This window comes from Bison bison, unplaced genomic scaffold, assembly GCF_000754665.1.
Source record: "Bison bison bison isolate TAMUID 2011002044 unplaced genomic scaffold, Bison_UMD1.0 scf7180017864063, whole genome shotgun sequence".
In the NCBI taxonomy this organism is placed as follows: Eukaryota; Metazoa; Chordata; class Mammalia; order Artiodactyla; family Bovidae; genus Bison; species Bison bison.
This window is the reverse complement of record NW_011494635.1, coordinates 13,969,750-13,983,936: the sequence shown is the minus strand read 5'-3', so window position 1 is coordinate 13,983,936 and position 14,187 is coordinate 13,969,750. Positions and strand designations below refer to the sequence as shown.

Below are 14,187 nucleotides of genomic sequence, written 5' to 3'. Positions count from 1 at the left end.
GCTCTCAGAAATTCCAAGACCCGTTCCTTTTCTTATCTAATGTACTGCCTGACTAGCTGTCGGTTGCGGGCTAGTCACGGGCTAGCACGGAATCCTGGCAGTGTCCAGGCAGGTTAGAAGCAGGTCAGAGGCCTGCTCTCCGGCTTCTGAATCCTGAACAAGACTTCCTCCATTTTAATTTCCCTAACAGTTGTCCTTAGGATTGTTTAGGCTGAAGAGCATAGAAATATAACACAAACAGTCTTGCTAATTCTATAGGTCAAATAACAATTCCAAAGGGTCAAAAGAAACAAAGATACAAGCAAGAAGTTAAACTGCAGAAAACCATTTCTGAGCGGTAGAGAATGTAGTAAAGAAAAAGTCCCACCATGAATGAGAAATATATTTTTGTACATTAACTCCTATATCTGTTAACTTATCGGCAGTAATACTTAGCTTGGTGCAAAACTAATTGCAGTTTCAGACCATGAATTTCAAATTCATTATAACTAGGCTCAAACACATTTTTAATAATCAAAATAGGAACCATTACAATCAACACATGTTTGCCAATGAGAAATGTTTGTTTATCCCTGTAGCATAAAAATCCATGCTTCAGGATTTGATGAACTCTTGAAAAGCATTTTCTGCATCCTGCTGGTTGTGGAAGGGTTTTTCCTGCAAAAGGTTGTTGAAATGCTTGAAGAAGTAGTAGTCAGTTGGTGAGATGTAGGTGAACATGGTGAATAAGGCAAAACTTTGTAGCCCAATTCATTCAACTTTTGGAGCATTGGTTGTGCAACATGCAGTCAGGCTCTGTTGTGGATAAGAATTGGACCCTTTCTGTTGACCAATGCTAGCTTCAGGCATTGCAATGTTTTTGGTGCAACTCATCAATTTGCTGAGCGTACTTCTCCGATCTATTGGTTTTGCCAGGATTCAGAAAACTGTAGTGGATCAGATGGGCAGCAGACCACCGAACAGTGACCATGACCTTTTTTTGGTGACACTTTGGCTTTGGGAAGTGCTTTGAAGCTTCTTCTCGGTCCAGCCACTGAGTTGGTCATTGCCAGTTGTTGTATAGAATCCACTTTTCATCACATGTCACAATTTGATTGAGAAATGGTTCATTATTGTTGCATAGAATAAAAAAAAACAACACTTCAAAATGACATTTTTTAAAAATTTTTGGTCAGCTCATGAGGCACCCGCTTATGGAGCTTTTTCACCTTTTCAACTTGTTTCAAATGCCAAATGACCTTAGAATGTTTGTCGTTGAGTTCTTTGGCAACTTCTGTAGTTGTAAGAGGATCAGCTTTGATGATTGCTCTAACTTGGTTGTTGTCAGTTTCCAATGGCTGGCCACTACACTCCTCATCTTCAAGGATCTCGTCTCCTTTGCAAAACTTCTTGAACCACCTCTGCACTGTATGTTTGTTAGTTCCTGGGCCAAATGCACTGTTGATGTTGCAAGTTGTCTCTGCTGCTTTACAACCCATTTTGAACTCAAATAAGAAAATCACTTGAATTTGCTTTTTGTCTAACATCATTTCCATAGTCTAAAATAAATATAAAATAATGGGCGGAGGAGCCTGGTAGGCTGCAGTCCATGGGGTCACTAATTCACTTTCACTTTTCACTTTCATGCATTGGAGAAGGAAATGGCAACCCACTCCAGTGTTCTTGCCTGGAGACTCCCAGGGACTGGGGAGCCTGGTGGGCTGCTGTCTGTGGGGTCGCACAGAGTCAGACACAACTGAAGCGACTTAGCAGCAGCAGCAGCAGCAGTAAGTCATTAGCAAAAAAATATAAAGTGGGGAATGCACATTAAAATGATGTAAAACATAACCACATTTAATTAAGAATGTATTCCAATATCAAACAGCAAATTTCAACAATGTAAAATTGCAATTACTTTTGCACCAAGTGACACCTTCTATCAAGGTACAATTACATTTTTCTATGAAATTTTGTAATACTTTGGTTCCTTGCAAAATTTTAAGCAGGGGTTCTAAGGAGAAGCTAGTATTAGAAACAGACAAAGTAGGAAATAGCATTAGAGTCAATAACACCTGAGTTTTCATGGAGGGGGGAATAATAGGTAGTCCCCTTCCAGTATAAATCATCAACATGTGTTAGGAATCCAGAGAAAGGGGTTCCTAACTGATACATAGAGGTAGTGTTTTTACATAATCAGTCACAATACATGCTAATTGAGGGGCTCTTTCAAAAAACATATTGTAGGTTTTAGGGAAAACAGTCCATTCACAATAGCTGATGAAGTTCTTCAATAAGCAGGGTTCCCCAAATTCGAGAAGTTGGTCCACATAGCAGTCCCTTGTCAGCCTTGTCACAACTTATCGGTAAGTGGTTGTGACTATTAAAGTAACACATGAAATTGGCACATAATGCTTGTGTTCAAGGCTTGAGCTATTTCTTTACCAGTGCTGTGTAATCTAGCAGACAGATAAATCTTGTCCATAGAGAGGCAAAGTTAAGAAAGAACAGGCCTTATTTACTGGGCAGGCAAAGTTATCCTGAGTTCAGGTCTGGCTTAGGTTTCTCCAACTGAAGATTTCCCAGTCGATTTCTTCATATTTTTCTTTTAATTGTAACATATCCTTGAAGATTGAGGAGTGAATGACAATCCACATTACAGTCAGGCTTCTAAGAATAATCTATTCATGAGAACAACAGTGGGTTAATGGCACATATTTCCATCTTTCCTGTTCGGGGATCATCACTAATATAGAATGACCCTTCCTCTGTGCAATCACATCAGCAGGTGTGGGAGGACCTCTAGGCTGCTTCACCAAGACTTTAGCTCCAATTGCATTTATTTCATTTGTGGGTCTAAACTCTCCATCACTTCTAACTGTTAATAAAGTGGGAGGTTCTCCTTTTTGTACTTTGCCAATTACACATGAAAGGTCTTCCCTGGTGGTCCATCAGTAAAGAATCCACCTGAAATACAGGAGATGCAGTTCGATGCTGAGTCCCGAGGATCCCCTGGAGGAGGAAATGGCAACCCACTGCATTATTCTCGCCTGGGAAATCCCATGGACAGAGGAGCCTGGCGGGCTACAGTCCCTGAGGTCCCCAAAGAGTCAGACACAACTTAGCGATGAAACAACAACAATTACACATGGAAGAATCAGCAACTGGGCAATTTGATCATGTAGATTAATAAATAGATCATCCTTTCCCCCTTTTGTAGAATTACTTGGATTTCTTCTTGGTAGTCTATCATTCCCCCACGGACGCAGATCCCTTTTAACGCTAACCTGGAGTGTTCTATGATTAATCCAAAGTGTCCAGGAGGCCTTTTAATTCCAAAGGCAGTTGAAATAACACATATTAATCTTTTAGTAAGTCTGTGTTCAGATATAGAGTATAAACCCAGTCTGGCACCTCAGGAGTAGCTCAGAAAGGAACTAATACTCCTGGGCCAATTTCCCAATACTCAGTTTTTTTTGGATGGAAGTCTATTTTATACATCTGTAATGTGGAATAGTGATTCTCATCAAAGGAGTTTCTGATTCTCCTGGATGTTTATTATTTAAAATATTGAGGGAAATATTCAAGCTAGTCCTCCAATATTTATAATAGCCCTCTCCGAGTTTAATTAATTGCTGTTTAACCAAACCATTCATTCTTTAAATCAAACCAGCTGCTTGAGGATAATAAGTAATATGAAAGATCCATTATATGTTATGTTCCTGTGAAAGCTCTTGTATTAATTTACCTTTAAAATATGACCCATTGTCACTCTAAATTTGAAGTAGAATACCATAATATAAATTATCTCCAATGTTTTAATAGTATTAGTCTGATTCGCTTTGCTGAAGGGAATGACGACTAAACATCCAGAATAGGTGTCCACAGCAGTACACGCATATTGGCATCCTTTATCTCGAATTAATGGGCCAATATAATCAATTTTCCATATTTGCCCAGGCTTCTTGTCAAGTGCCAATTGTCCTTCGACAAACTGTGTCAAGTGTCTATGCTTGATATGTTGACAAACTGGACATTGTGAAATAACAGAGTTAATGAGATCCATAGTTAAGGAAGTACCTGTATCCTGAGCCCACCTGTATGTTGCTTTTTCTCCCAGATGGCCACATTTTCTGGTGTGCCCACAAAGTCAAACCTTTTAAGTCACTGGAGTCTGGATCAACTTCTACTGCTTGGATTTGGGTTTGTTCCTCTGTAATAGTTATACCATCGTTCCGTAGAATTTGGACACTGTGAGCATCTACATGAAAGACTGAAACATTAGTAGTTTGAACAATTTCCCAAATGTCAAACCATAATTCCTTTCCCCATAGCTCTTTGGAGTGGATTTGCCAGCTATTCCTTACCCTCGTGCATGTGTGCTAAGTTGCTTCAGTTGTGTCTAACTCTTTGTGACCCCATGTACTGTAGCCCACTGGGCTCCTCTGTCCATGGGATTCTTCAGACAAGAATACTGGAGTGGGTTGCTGAGCCCTCCTCCAGGGGATCTTCCCAACCCAGGGATTGAACCCACATCTCTTACTTCTCCTGCATTGGCAGTGGGGTTCTTTACCACCTAGGAAGCCCCATTTTTTACCTATAGGGAAAGCCAAGTGGCCAATCCATTGATTGACCAAGAATCTGTGGACATATAGCACTCATTCCCTTGCTTTAATACCTGATAAACCGCATATAACTCAGCAAATTGGCTACCTTTACCTTCGTCGGTAGTTGTCAGTGATTTAGTAGTGACGGGATTATGTGCCACCACTTTCCAATAGTGAATGGATCCTATGTATTTGGCTGATCCATCAGTGAAACATGCATGCTGTTTTTCTAGTGCAGTTAAAGAGTCAAAAGTTTGTGTTATTGTTTAGTTGCTAAGTCATGTCTGACTCTTTTGCGACACCATAGACTGTAGCCAGCCAGGCTCCTCTGTCCGTGGGATTTCCCAGACAAGAATACTGGAGTGGGTTGCCATTTCCTTCTCCAGGGGATCTTCCCCACCCAGATACTGAACCTGCACCTCCTGCATTGCAGGCAGATTCTTTTCTGCTGAGCCACTAGTGAAGAGTCCAAGGGCTTTCTCCATTTTACAGGCAACTCAGTTATCTCAGGCCTAACTATAGCTTTTAATAGGAATTTTTGGAAATCTTTAGTAGGAACTTCAGAAATCTTTTCATTTAAGGCAGCAACTTCATGTGGCCCAGGTTTGGCTTGGTCCTGAATATACCATTTCCATTTCATTATGCTGGATTCCTGAGCTTGCCCAATCCTGTGGGTCTTGGGTGAACTTTGTACCTATAACATGACTGGCACTTGAGGTCTTAATATTACAATATGATTCATAGTCAATTATTCCATATCAATCAAAGCCCAATAACAGGCCAATAACTGTTTTTCAAAGGTAGTGTTATTTCTCCCAGCCTCTGGAAATTTCCTACTTCAGAAGCCCAAAGGCACTCTTTTGTCTTGCTGTTTTTGCTATAAGCTTCATTTAGCATATAGTTCATTGATATATACATGTAATTTTATGTCCCTTTATCGTAGCTCATGGAGTATCTGATAATAAAACTAGAATTTAATATTCAGTGTAACATAAAATTTGTGTGTGTGTGAGAGAGAAAGAGGGTATTAACCCTGTAGCCAGGGGAAGCTTTATCCCATCAAATAAAAAATGAGTTTTGTCAGGGAATCAGAAAAAACCAAGAGGCTATCTTGGATTTCCATAGCTACAACTGTTTGATTTATAGCTATTGTTTACCCATTTTAAATTCCTTGATTTAGGAGTAGACTGTTGCCATGTTCTAAGGACATCAGGATAGCAAAAGTCTGACAATGAGGGGTAAATTTGTTTTTGTAGAAGCAGAATGAGCCTTATCTGTGTGTGTCACAATCTTCATAGATTATTGTGAAATAATATTTACTTTGCCAAGTAACAAAATATTTTAAAAACAAATATAAATCACTTAAGGGCAAAGAAATTCACATAATGTTATCAAAAGCCACAGTCCAAGAAAACTTTTTTCTCTTAACATAGAGAGAAAACCAATTCCAGTCTGATACAAACTTACTGTTAATAACAATTTTTGTTTATCTAGTTAATTTTAGTTTAATCTTAGAAAGTCCTTTCTGTAAATCTTGAAGAGGTAGTATTTTTGCAAAGACATCAGAATGAAACCATAGTTCTCTCTAATCACAAAAAGGCTTAAAAAGACAGGTTTAAAATCTGATTACAATTCAATTGGCAAAGTAGCTTGGTTACTGCTGTGACACATAACACTTTAAGATAGTAACTAAAATTATGACTGATAATATTTCACCAGGACATATCAGATCTTTTTGAATTCTGTATAATTTCTAGAATATCTGTATTAGTAAGATTTACCATACAAAATAACCCAAGAAGATTTTTGACAGCACTTAATTGACAGCACTCCTCATGTACCTTTAATATAATGAACCTAATTAGTTTAATATCTTTCTTTGGAATGCCTCAGGGGCCTTCTGAAGCACCCTCAAAGTTAGCTAGAAGTCAAAAGAACTTCATTAGAATTTGATCTTAGGAAGTTCTGTCAAAAATACCAAAGAGTTTAGAACACTCAGTCAGATAAGATCATAGATCTATGAAACAATAGTTATTCACTCAGTCGAAGTAACAATAAAAGATTTCAAAAGCAAATACAGAACAAATCTCTTAAGAGGTAAAGAAACTTAAAATCTGTCATCAAAAGACAGTTCAATGTCCCAAGAAAACCTGTACCATACGTAAGATTCTTTTCTTGGTTTCCACTTTCCACAAATCCTTATCACTTTCTATAGTAAACACTTTAGTCTCCCATTTAAAAACAGACACCTGAAAGTCAGACCTATTTATTTTTCCTTTCACAAAATGCAATTCCATTCCTCATAACTTATCCCACTTTCCTTAAGCAACCATGAACTGTCCTTTATATTAGCAATGGTAGATTGGTGAACATAAATACCAGTGATAATTTCTAAAAATTTTTGTTTTTCTTAGAGAACATCTGAGGATGGTACCAAACATATTCATTAATACTTCTAAACCCTTCACTTCTCTGTAAAAAAGAAAGCTATGCTATGCTATGCTATGCTATGCTAAGTCGTTTCAGTCGTGTCCGACTCTGTGCAACCCCAGAGACGGCAGCCCACCAGGCTCCCCCATCCCTGGGAGTCTCCAGGCAAGAACACTGGAGTGGGTTGCCATTTCCTTCTCCAATGCATGAAAGTGAAAAGAGAAAGTGAAGTCGCTCAGTCGTGTCCGACTCTTAGCGACCCCATGGACTGCAGCCTACTAGGCTCCTCCGTCCATGGGATTTTCCAGGCAAGAGTACTGGAGTGGGGTGCCATTGCCTTCTCCAAAAAAGAAAGCTAGTGTTTAGTAATTACTGTTTCAGCATATTATTTCATTTGGAAATGGCCTAATTATTCAAACTTCTATCATTTAACTTAATTTAGCACAGCCCTAGAATTCAAGTTATCAAAACCTGGAGAAACTATTTTAGGTAGACATTCCTAAAGCATAATTATTCTTAATAGAGTTCATCTAAAAGCTCTTATCTCATTTACATTTTCTTTACTTAAAAGTCTATTCACATCAAGTTACTTTGTAAAATGGACTCAATATCTGGCCCAACTGTGGAATATGATGTTGCCAGAAGCCAAATAGCCCTATAAATTTTGAGCCTCCCTTTCTGTCTGCTGCTGCTGCTGCTGCTAAATCGCTTTAGTCGTGTCCGACTCTGTGCGACCCCTGAGATGGCAGCCCACCAGGCTCCTCCGTCCATGGGATTCTCCAGGCAAGAGTACTGGAGTGGGGTGCCATTGCCCTCTCCCCTTTTTGTCTAGAGAGTTTTAAATTCCACTGTCTTTTGTTTAGCCTTATGTAAAATCTCTCTATATTATTTAGCCCATTGTATTTCCCAAAACTTTATAGTCTGGGCTGGTCCCTGAAATTTGGAGGGGTTAATCTCCAATCCCAAGTGTTGGGGTCCCAGGCTACCCCTGCATTAGCTATTATCAAATGAACTCTCTTTTTGTTAACTTTGCTGCACCTCTTTCAATATTGAGCTTGTGCAAACTTTAGTGACTTTTTCAGCTACCAACTGGAAAGTGGAGACTTGGTCAGCTAAAATGTAGCTTTGACTTTGTAACATGGATAATCGTCCTTGCAAATCACATAATTCTTTAATTGTGACTTCTTTTCAACCAGTTTTAATTTGGTTTCCTGTACCTTATGGTAAGCAGAGAGGAGGATTCAGCCTCTCTGACCCAGTGAGGTCCATGCTTGTCCTTTCTCAATTGGCACAAGCCAAATTGGCACAAACATTCAATAACTTCAAAAGATTTGGCCTGATTTAATTTGGAGTCCCATTCTCACACAATCCAGTGTATATGCCCCCTTATTACTGCTAATAAGCAGTAAGGCAAATCTTCCCATCATGGGATGAAAACTTCATTAATCTTAACCTCTTTCTTCTTAAAGAGTGGTATTTTGTTTCACAAATACTGCTCACAGCACCAATTTATATTTTGCCCAAAGTTTGACTTCTGTGTTAGTTTTGAAAGGTTGCTGCTGCTACTGCTGCTAAGTCGTTTCAGTCGTGTCCGACTCTGTGCAACCCCAGAGACGGCAGCCCACCAGGCTCCCCCATCCCTGGGAGTCTCCAGGCAAGAACACTGGAGTGGGTTGCCATTTCCTTCTCCAATGCATGAAAGTGAAGTCGCTCATTTATATCCGACCCCTAGCGACCCCATGGACTGCAGCCTACCAGGCTCCTCCATCCATGGGATTCGCCAGGCAAGAGTACTGGAGTGGGTTACCATTGCCTTCTCCGATTTAATAGAGGAGTATTTAACTTAATTTCAAAGTACAATGATTAAAAGACAAGAGAAATAGAAACCATAGAGAAGAGAAACATCACATACATCAGCAAATTGGGCCAATGACCAACATATAGATTTAAGCAGCAAACTGAGAAGTCCCAAGTAAAAGCAACCTGGAGTCCCAGTTAGGAAAAAGTCTGGGGTAAGACTTCAAATTGCTGTTTGGGCGGCTCCCACTTATAATCCCAGGCTGCAAACTAATATCAGTTCATGCAAAAATGCAGCTCTGGTTTTACTTTAACGTTTTTGCAATGCTGCTTGTTTTATCTTGTGAGTCATAGTGAAAGTGAAAGTCGCTCAGTTGTATCTGACTCTTCGAGAGCCCATGGACTATAGCCTGCCAGGCTCCTCTGTTCATGGAATTCTCTAGGCCAGAATACTGGAGTGGGTAGCCATTCCCTTCTCCAGGGGATCTTCCCAACCCAGGAATTGAACCCAGGTCTCCCATATTGCAGGCAGAGTCTTTACCATCTGAGCTGCCAGGAAAGCCCATAAAATTTTTGTTAAACCTCAGGCATGGTTGGCCAGACCTCCAGGAGCTCAAGAAGTACCATTCCCTCTCTTATCTAAAGTACTGCCTGACTTGCTGTGCTTGTGGGTAGGCACAGAATCTGAGCAGTGTCCAGGCAGGTCAGAAGCAGGTCAGAGGCCTGCTCTCCTGCTTCTGAAGCCTGAACAAGACTTCCTCCATTTTAATTTCCCTACAGGACTCTCCTGGACACTCCCTAGTGTGATCAGGTGGCTGGCAGCAGAGATGATAGATGACTTTGGTGCCACACAAGCTTAATATCACATGCCACTTCTGCTGTTCATTTTGTTTGGGTATCCTTAGACAGTAATTTTATCTCTGAGTTTCTGTTTTCTCGTCTGTAAAATGGGAACAATAATGTCTTCCTTTTGGGGTTGCTGTGATGAAGTGAGATTATATGTGGTTCCTGGGGGCCCCTAATTAACTGGATGAACTAAAGGTAGGGAAACAGCTTAATACAGTCCTCTTGCTCCCACATACATAGATAGAATAAAACAGTATCAAGAGAAGAGAAGAGGCTATGTCTCTGGTTACACAAACTGAGAAGTAGCCTAATCTGCTGCCTCTCTGGCTTCCTAATCTGTTCCTGGCTCTCACTCCCCACTACAAGCTCTCCCTGCGATGCAGGTGAGCGCGGATGGGGACTCCCCCGGGACCAAGATGCATCTTCCTACATGCCTCTCTCCCCTCACCACTTCCTCCCCCAGCTATCTCTCTTCTGTACATCAATGTCTTCTAGAGCCTTGCTCCTCAAAGTGTGTCCAAGGATCTGCATTTTTAAAAATCCCCAGAGGATTCAACCCCAGGAGATACATGTGAGCTGAGAAGCACTAGATGGCGGTCTAGAGCAACTCCATCTAAAATGCATAAGACAGCTTTCTGAGTTTGATGGTGTTTGATACTGTTACTGGAAATTTTATCTCAAGCCACAAGAGTATATCCACATTACTTTAGAAAATCAGTATTTCATTCATCCTGGGAGAGTATATTTCTGATCTCCACCATAGGACACTAATATTGATTTGCTATTAAAAAAAAGAAATCATTTTAATCAAAATACTACAGAATATGATTTTAAAGGTACATCACATTTAGATTTGTATGAGACGATTCTTCTCTATGCTTCCCTATTACCAGGTTAACTACTTTTAGTGTTTTTTATTTCTCCTTGTATTTACTTTTATCTTTCTATTGCTATTTCTTGAATTTTTTCCACCTAAACTTTAAACTTTTCATTTTGTATTGGGGTATATTTTTTGGACTTTTATGTTTAGATTTTATCTGTAGATTTCCTGCTATGGAATTAAAGATTTAGCTTTCCTACCAGCCCTCCCCTCAACATACACCAAAATATACATATACGTTTCCCCCTGCCATCCTCCCAAAAGAGCTGAATCACTAGAGTCAATATTCAGTTCTTATATTATGATCATGATTATTGTTCAATTTTTTGTATTCCCTGGATTTAGGAATTATTTTATCATTTGCTTGGTTTTTAATACACTAGTTAATTCAATCCCAAAGCTTCCAAATGAACTAAATATTTTGCATATGTCTAAAAACAGCAGATAATCAGTTTTATTTTCTTCTAGAGACATCCCTCCTGGAGTATCTATCTTTTGATTCTAGGCTGGGGTTACTTGCTTTCTTTATCTGGAAACGTTACTGACATCCCAGGTCTTTCTCATCATCCCTTTCCTGTGTTTAGCCTCACTTCTTTCCTAGTTTAGTTCATTATTTTTCTGAAGCACATCCTCCAGTAGCTTTCTAAGAAAGAGTGTATGCAAGGTCAAGTTTTTGAGAACTTGTTTGGCTTAAAATGTCTTTGAAGTGAAGTGAAGTGAAGTCACTCAGTGGTGTCCGACTCTTTGCGACCCCATGGACTGTAGCCTACCAGGCTTCTCAGTCCATGGGATTTTCCAGGCAAGAGTACTGGAGTGGGTTATCATTTCCTTCTCCAGGGGATCTTCCCAACCCAGGGATCGAACCCAGGTCTCCTGCATTGTAGACAGATGCTTTTACCCTATGAGCCACCAGGAAAGCCCAAAAATGTCTTTACCCTCATACTTAATAATCATGTAGACAGATATATGCTACCGCTGCTGCTGCTGCTAAGTCGCTTCAGTCGTGCCCAACTCTGTGTGACCCCATAGATGGCAGCCCACCAGGCTCCCCCATCCCTGGGATTCTCCAGGCAAGAACACTGGAGTGGGTTGCCACTTCCTTCTCCAAATGAAGAAAAAGTGAAAGTGAAGTCACTCAGTCGTGTCCAACTCTTAGCGACCCCATGGACTGCAGCCTACCAGGCTCCTCCGTCCATGGGATTTTCCAGGCAAGAGTTCTGGAGTGGGGTGCCATTGCCTTCTCCAAATCTACTAAGTTGTAAATAATTTTCTTCAAAATTTTGTGGGCATTGCTTTATTGTTTGGGGCTGACTCAGAAAAACACAACCAATGAAAGGTCCCAGGGGTGGTGGCATTGGCTGTATCATTGTTGAGCCCACCATCACCAAATATGTCAAGGTCACTAGGCTTGAATCTTTGAACAGAGTCCCCTGGAGACAGATATGCAGCGAGACGCTTGCTCTGTCTCCTCCTCTCCTAGGGGCTGTATGGCCACTGTCCCTCTACCCCTACCTCCATCAGTTTACCTTCAAAATATGATATGAGAACAAGGATTAAGTTCTCTTGATTATGACCCATTTTCACTCTTGCCTCTCAAGTCACTAAACTGAAATGTGTTGGAACCTCTGTAACCATTTACAGATTACCAGTTAGAGACAGGTTTCTTTTCCAGATCAGTCCCTTTATACATGTTCATTCTTCTTAATTTCATTCTTGGAGGGTAACCTTAACCTCCAATTTTGGGGTTACTATGTTGTAGCCCTCTCACAGTCACATTCTCTGTGCCATTTCTGGAATGCCAGTATCCAGAACACCTCCCACAAACCACATTGCTTCTAACACCTAAACAGCCCCTCCTGCCCCACCCCCATTTAGCAGGTCATGTGGTTACCCCATTCCAGAAAGCCTCAGGTTGCTTCCTGGCAGAGCCTATCTGTGCATTCCAGGATTGAAATTCTGAATAATCCCCCACATGAATGCCCACAGGCATCACCTTGCTCTCAAGGGAAAGAACTGGGGACAGACAGGTTGAGCGACTTGCCCCTGGACACCTAGTCCTGGGAACCTATGAGATAAAGAAAGTGGCTCTTCCTTTCTTGGTCAGCTGCCCAGGTGGTGATGGGGTTACAATGCCTCCTGGCAACTCAGATCCCCACAGACCCCTTGGGTGGAGAATTAGCAAAGATAAGAGGATGAGTCTTAGCTCTTAAATGTCAGACCTCCTTCTGGCTACACCACCAGCTAATTATGAGGCCAGGGCCAGCATTAGCAACCCTGACCCTACCCCACCCCACCCCGCTTACCCCAGGACCCCACCTGGCAATAGGTCACAATGCTCCAGCTGCCCAACCAACCAGAATGACTGACCAAAGTGGGAGGAGGTGAGGAGGGTTTGGTGAGTGGGCGTGTGAGGAGGGGGAGATTCCTAAACAGTCCAACTCCCCACTGCCTGAGCCTACCCTTGAGGTCTGCCACCACCCCCTCCCACGCTCCCACTCCTCCTCTCGCCCAGCACTAGTCCTTCCTGTAACCTCCACCTTCCTCCATGACCCACCTCTGCTTACCCAGGCCCGAAGCTGCTGTTTCTCCTACCCCAGGCCCTCCCAGGGGCATGGGTGCAGGGGAGGGATCAGCTAGTCCAGTGGGTCCGTGTGTGTCCCCCTGGGGCCCTAGCAGGGCCCAGGTCCTGGATAGTGTCCTTGGACTGGGGGCACTGGGGCTGACAATTCGGGCCATCTTTTCCACAACTGGCCCAGCCTTGCTGCTGCTGCTGCTACTGGTCAGCTTCCTGGCCTTCGACATGCTCCACCGGTAAGTGGACTGCAGCCTACAGGTTGGGCAGGTGAGCAAACCATCAGCCTCCCCAAACCCAGCTGCCGCCCTTTCTCTCCACAGGCCTGCAGGTCCCACCTGGTCACAGCACACACATCTCACAAGAGGCCAGAGTCAGGGGGCCGGCGAGGGTCCGGAACAGCAGGAGGCTCCACCCGCAGTGGCAGTCGCAGGACGACTCAGCCTCCAGGAGGCTCTGTTGCTGCTGTGCCTGGGCGCGGGGTTGCTCCTGGGAGCCCGCGGTGTGCCCTTGACCCTGCTTGCCCTTGCTTTTTGCCTTCATCCTTGGACTTGAGTGTCCTCCGGAAATACACTGGCCATGCTATTTCCTCAGGCTTCCTTTCCTCCACCCTAGGTTGGGAAGGTGGGAGGATACTCCTTTATCCCCCAGCCTGCATCTTGGGGGACCTCTGGCCTCACAATGTGGACAGTGGATACCTAAGTCTGAGTCTGAGGGCATCAGTAAAATGTGAGATAAGGGACAGGGAGCCCAGTGGAGGGTATGGAGCCATCTCAGAACCTGTAGGTTGGGGGAGGCTATTCTGGCCTCCTCTGTGATTCTAGAGAACTTCTCTTGAAAGAATTAAAAGAGTGAAGCAGGGCTGGATACAGGCCAGCAGGGAAGGGAGGGCTCCAAAGAGGGCTTTCCACAAGAAAACGTGACAGACTACATCTGTGGGCTCACCAGGCTCCCCTAAAGCCTGAAGGGTCCACGAGAGAGGCTCAGGTAAACCTCACACCCAGCAATGGTCCCTCTCTTGGCTGGCCCCCACCCTGATCCAGGTCATAATAGGGCTCCTCTGGGGAGCCTGTATGAAA

The 14,187-nt window shown here is 42.5% G+C and overlaps 1 protein-coding gene across 1 annotated transcript; it reads left to right on the top strand.

Annotated features, from left to right (window-relative positions):
- The first annotated feature begins 13,081 nt into the window (after nt 1-13,081).
- Nucleotides 13,082-13,663, top strand: LOC104986176 (chromosome unknown open reading frame, human C20orf141). The gene is made up of 2 exons (XM_010836632.1): nt 13,082-13,347; nt 13,432-13,663. The coding sequence occupies exons 1-2, from the start codon at nt 13,082-13,084 to the stop codon at nt 13,661-13,663; spliced, it is 498 nt and encodes a 165-aa protein (XP_010834934.1).
- Nucleotides 13,664-14,187: the final 524 nt, after the last annotated feature.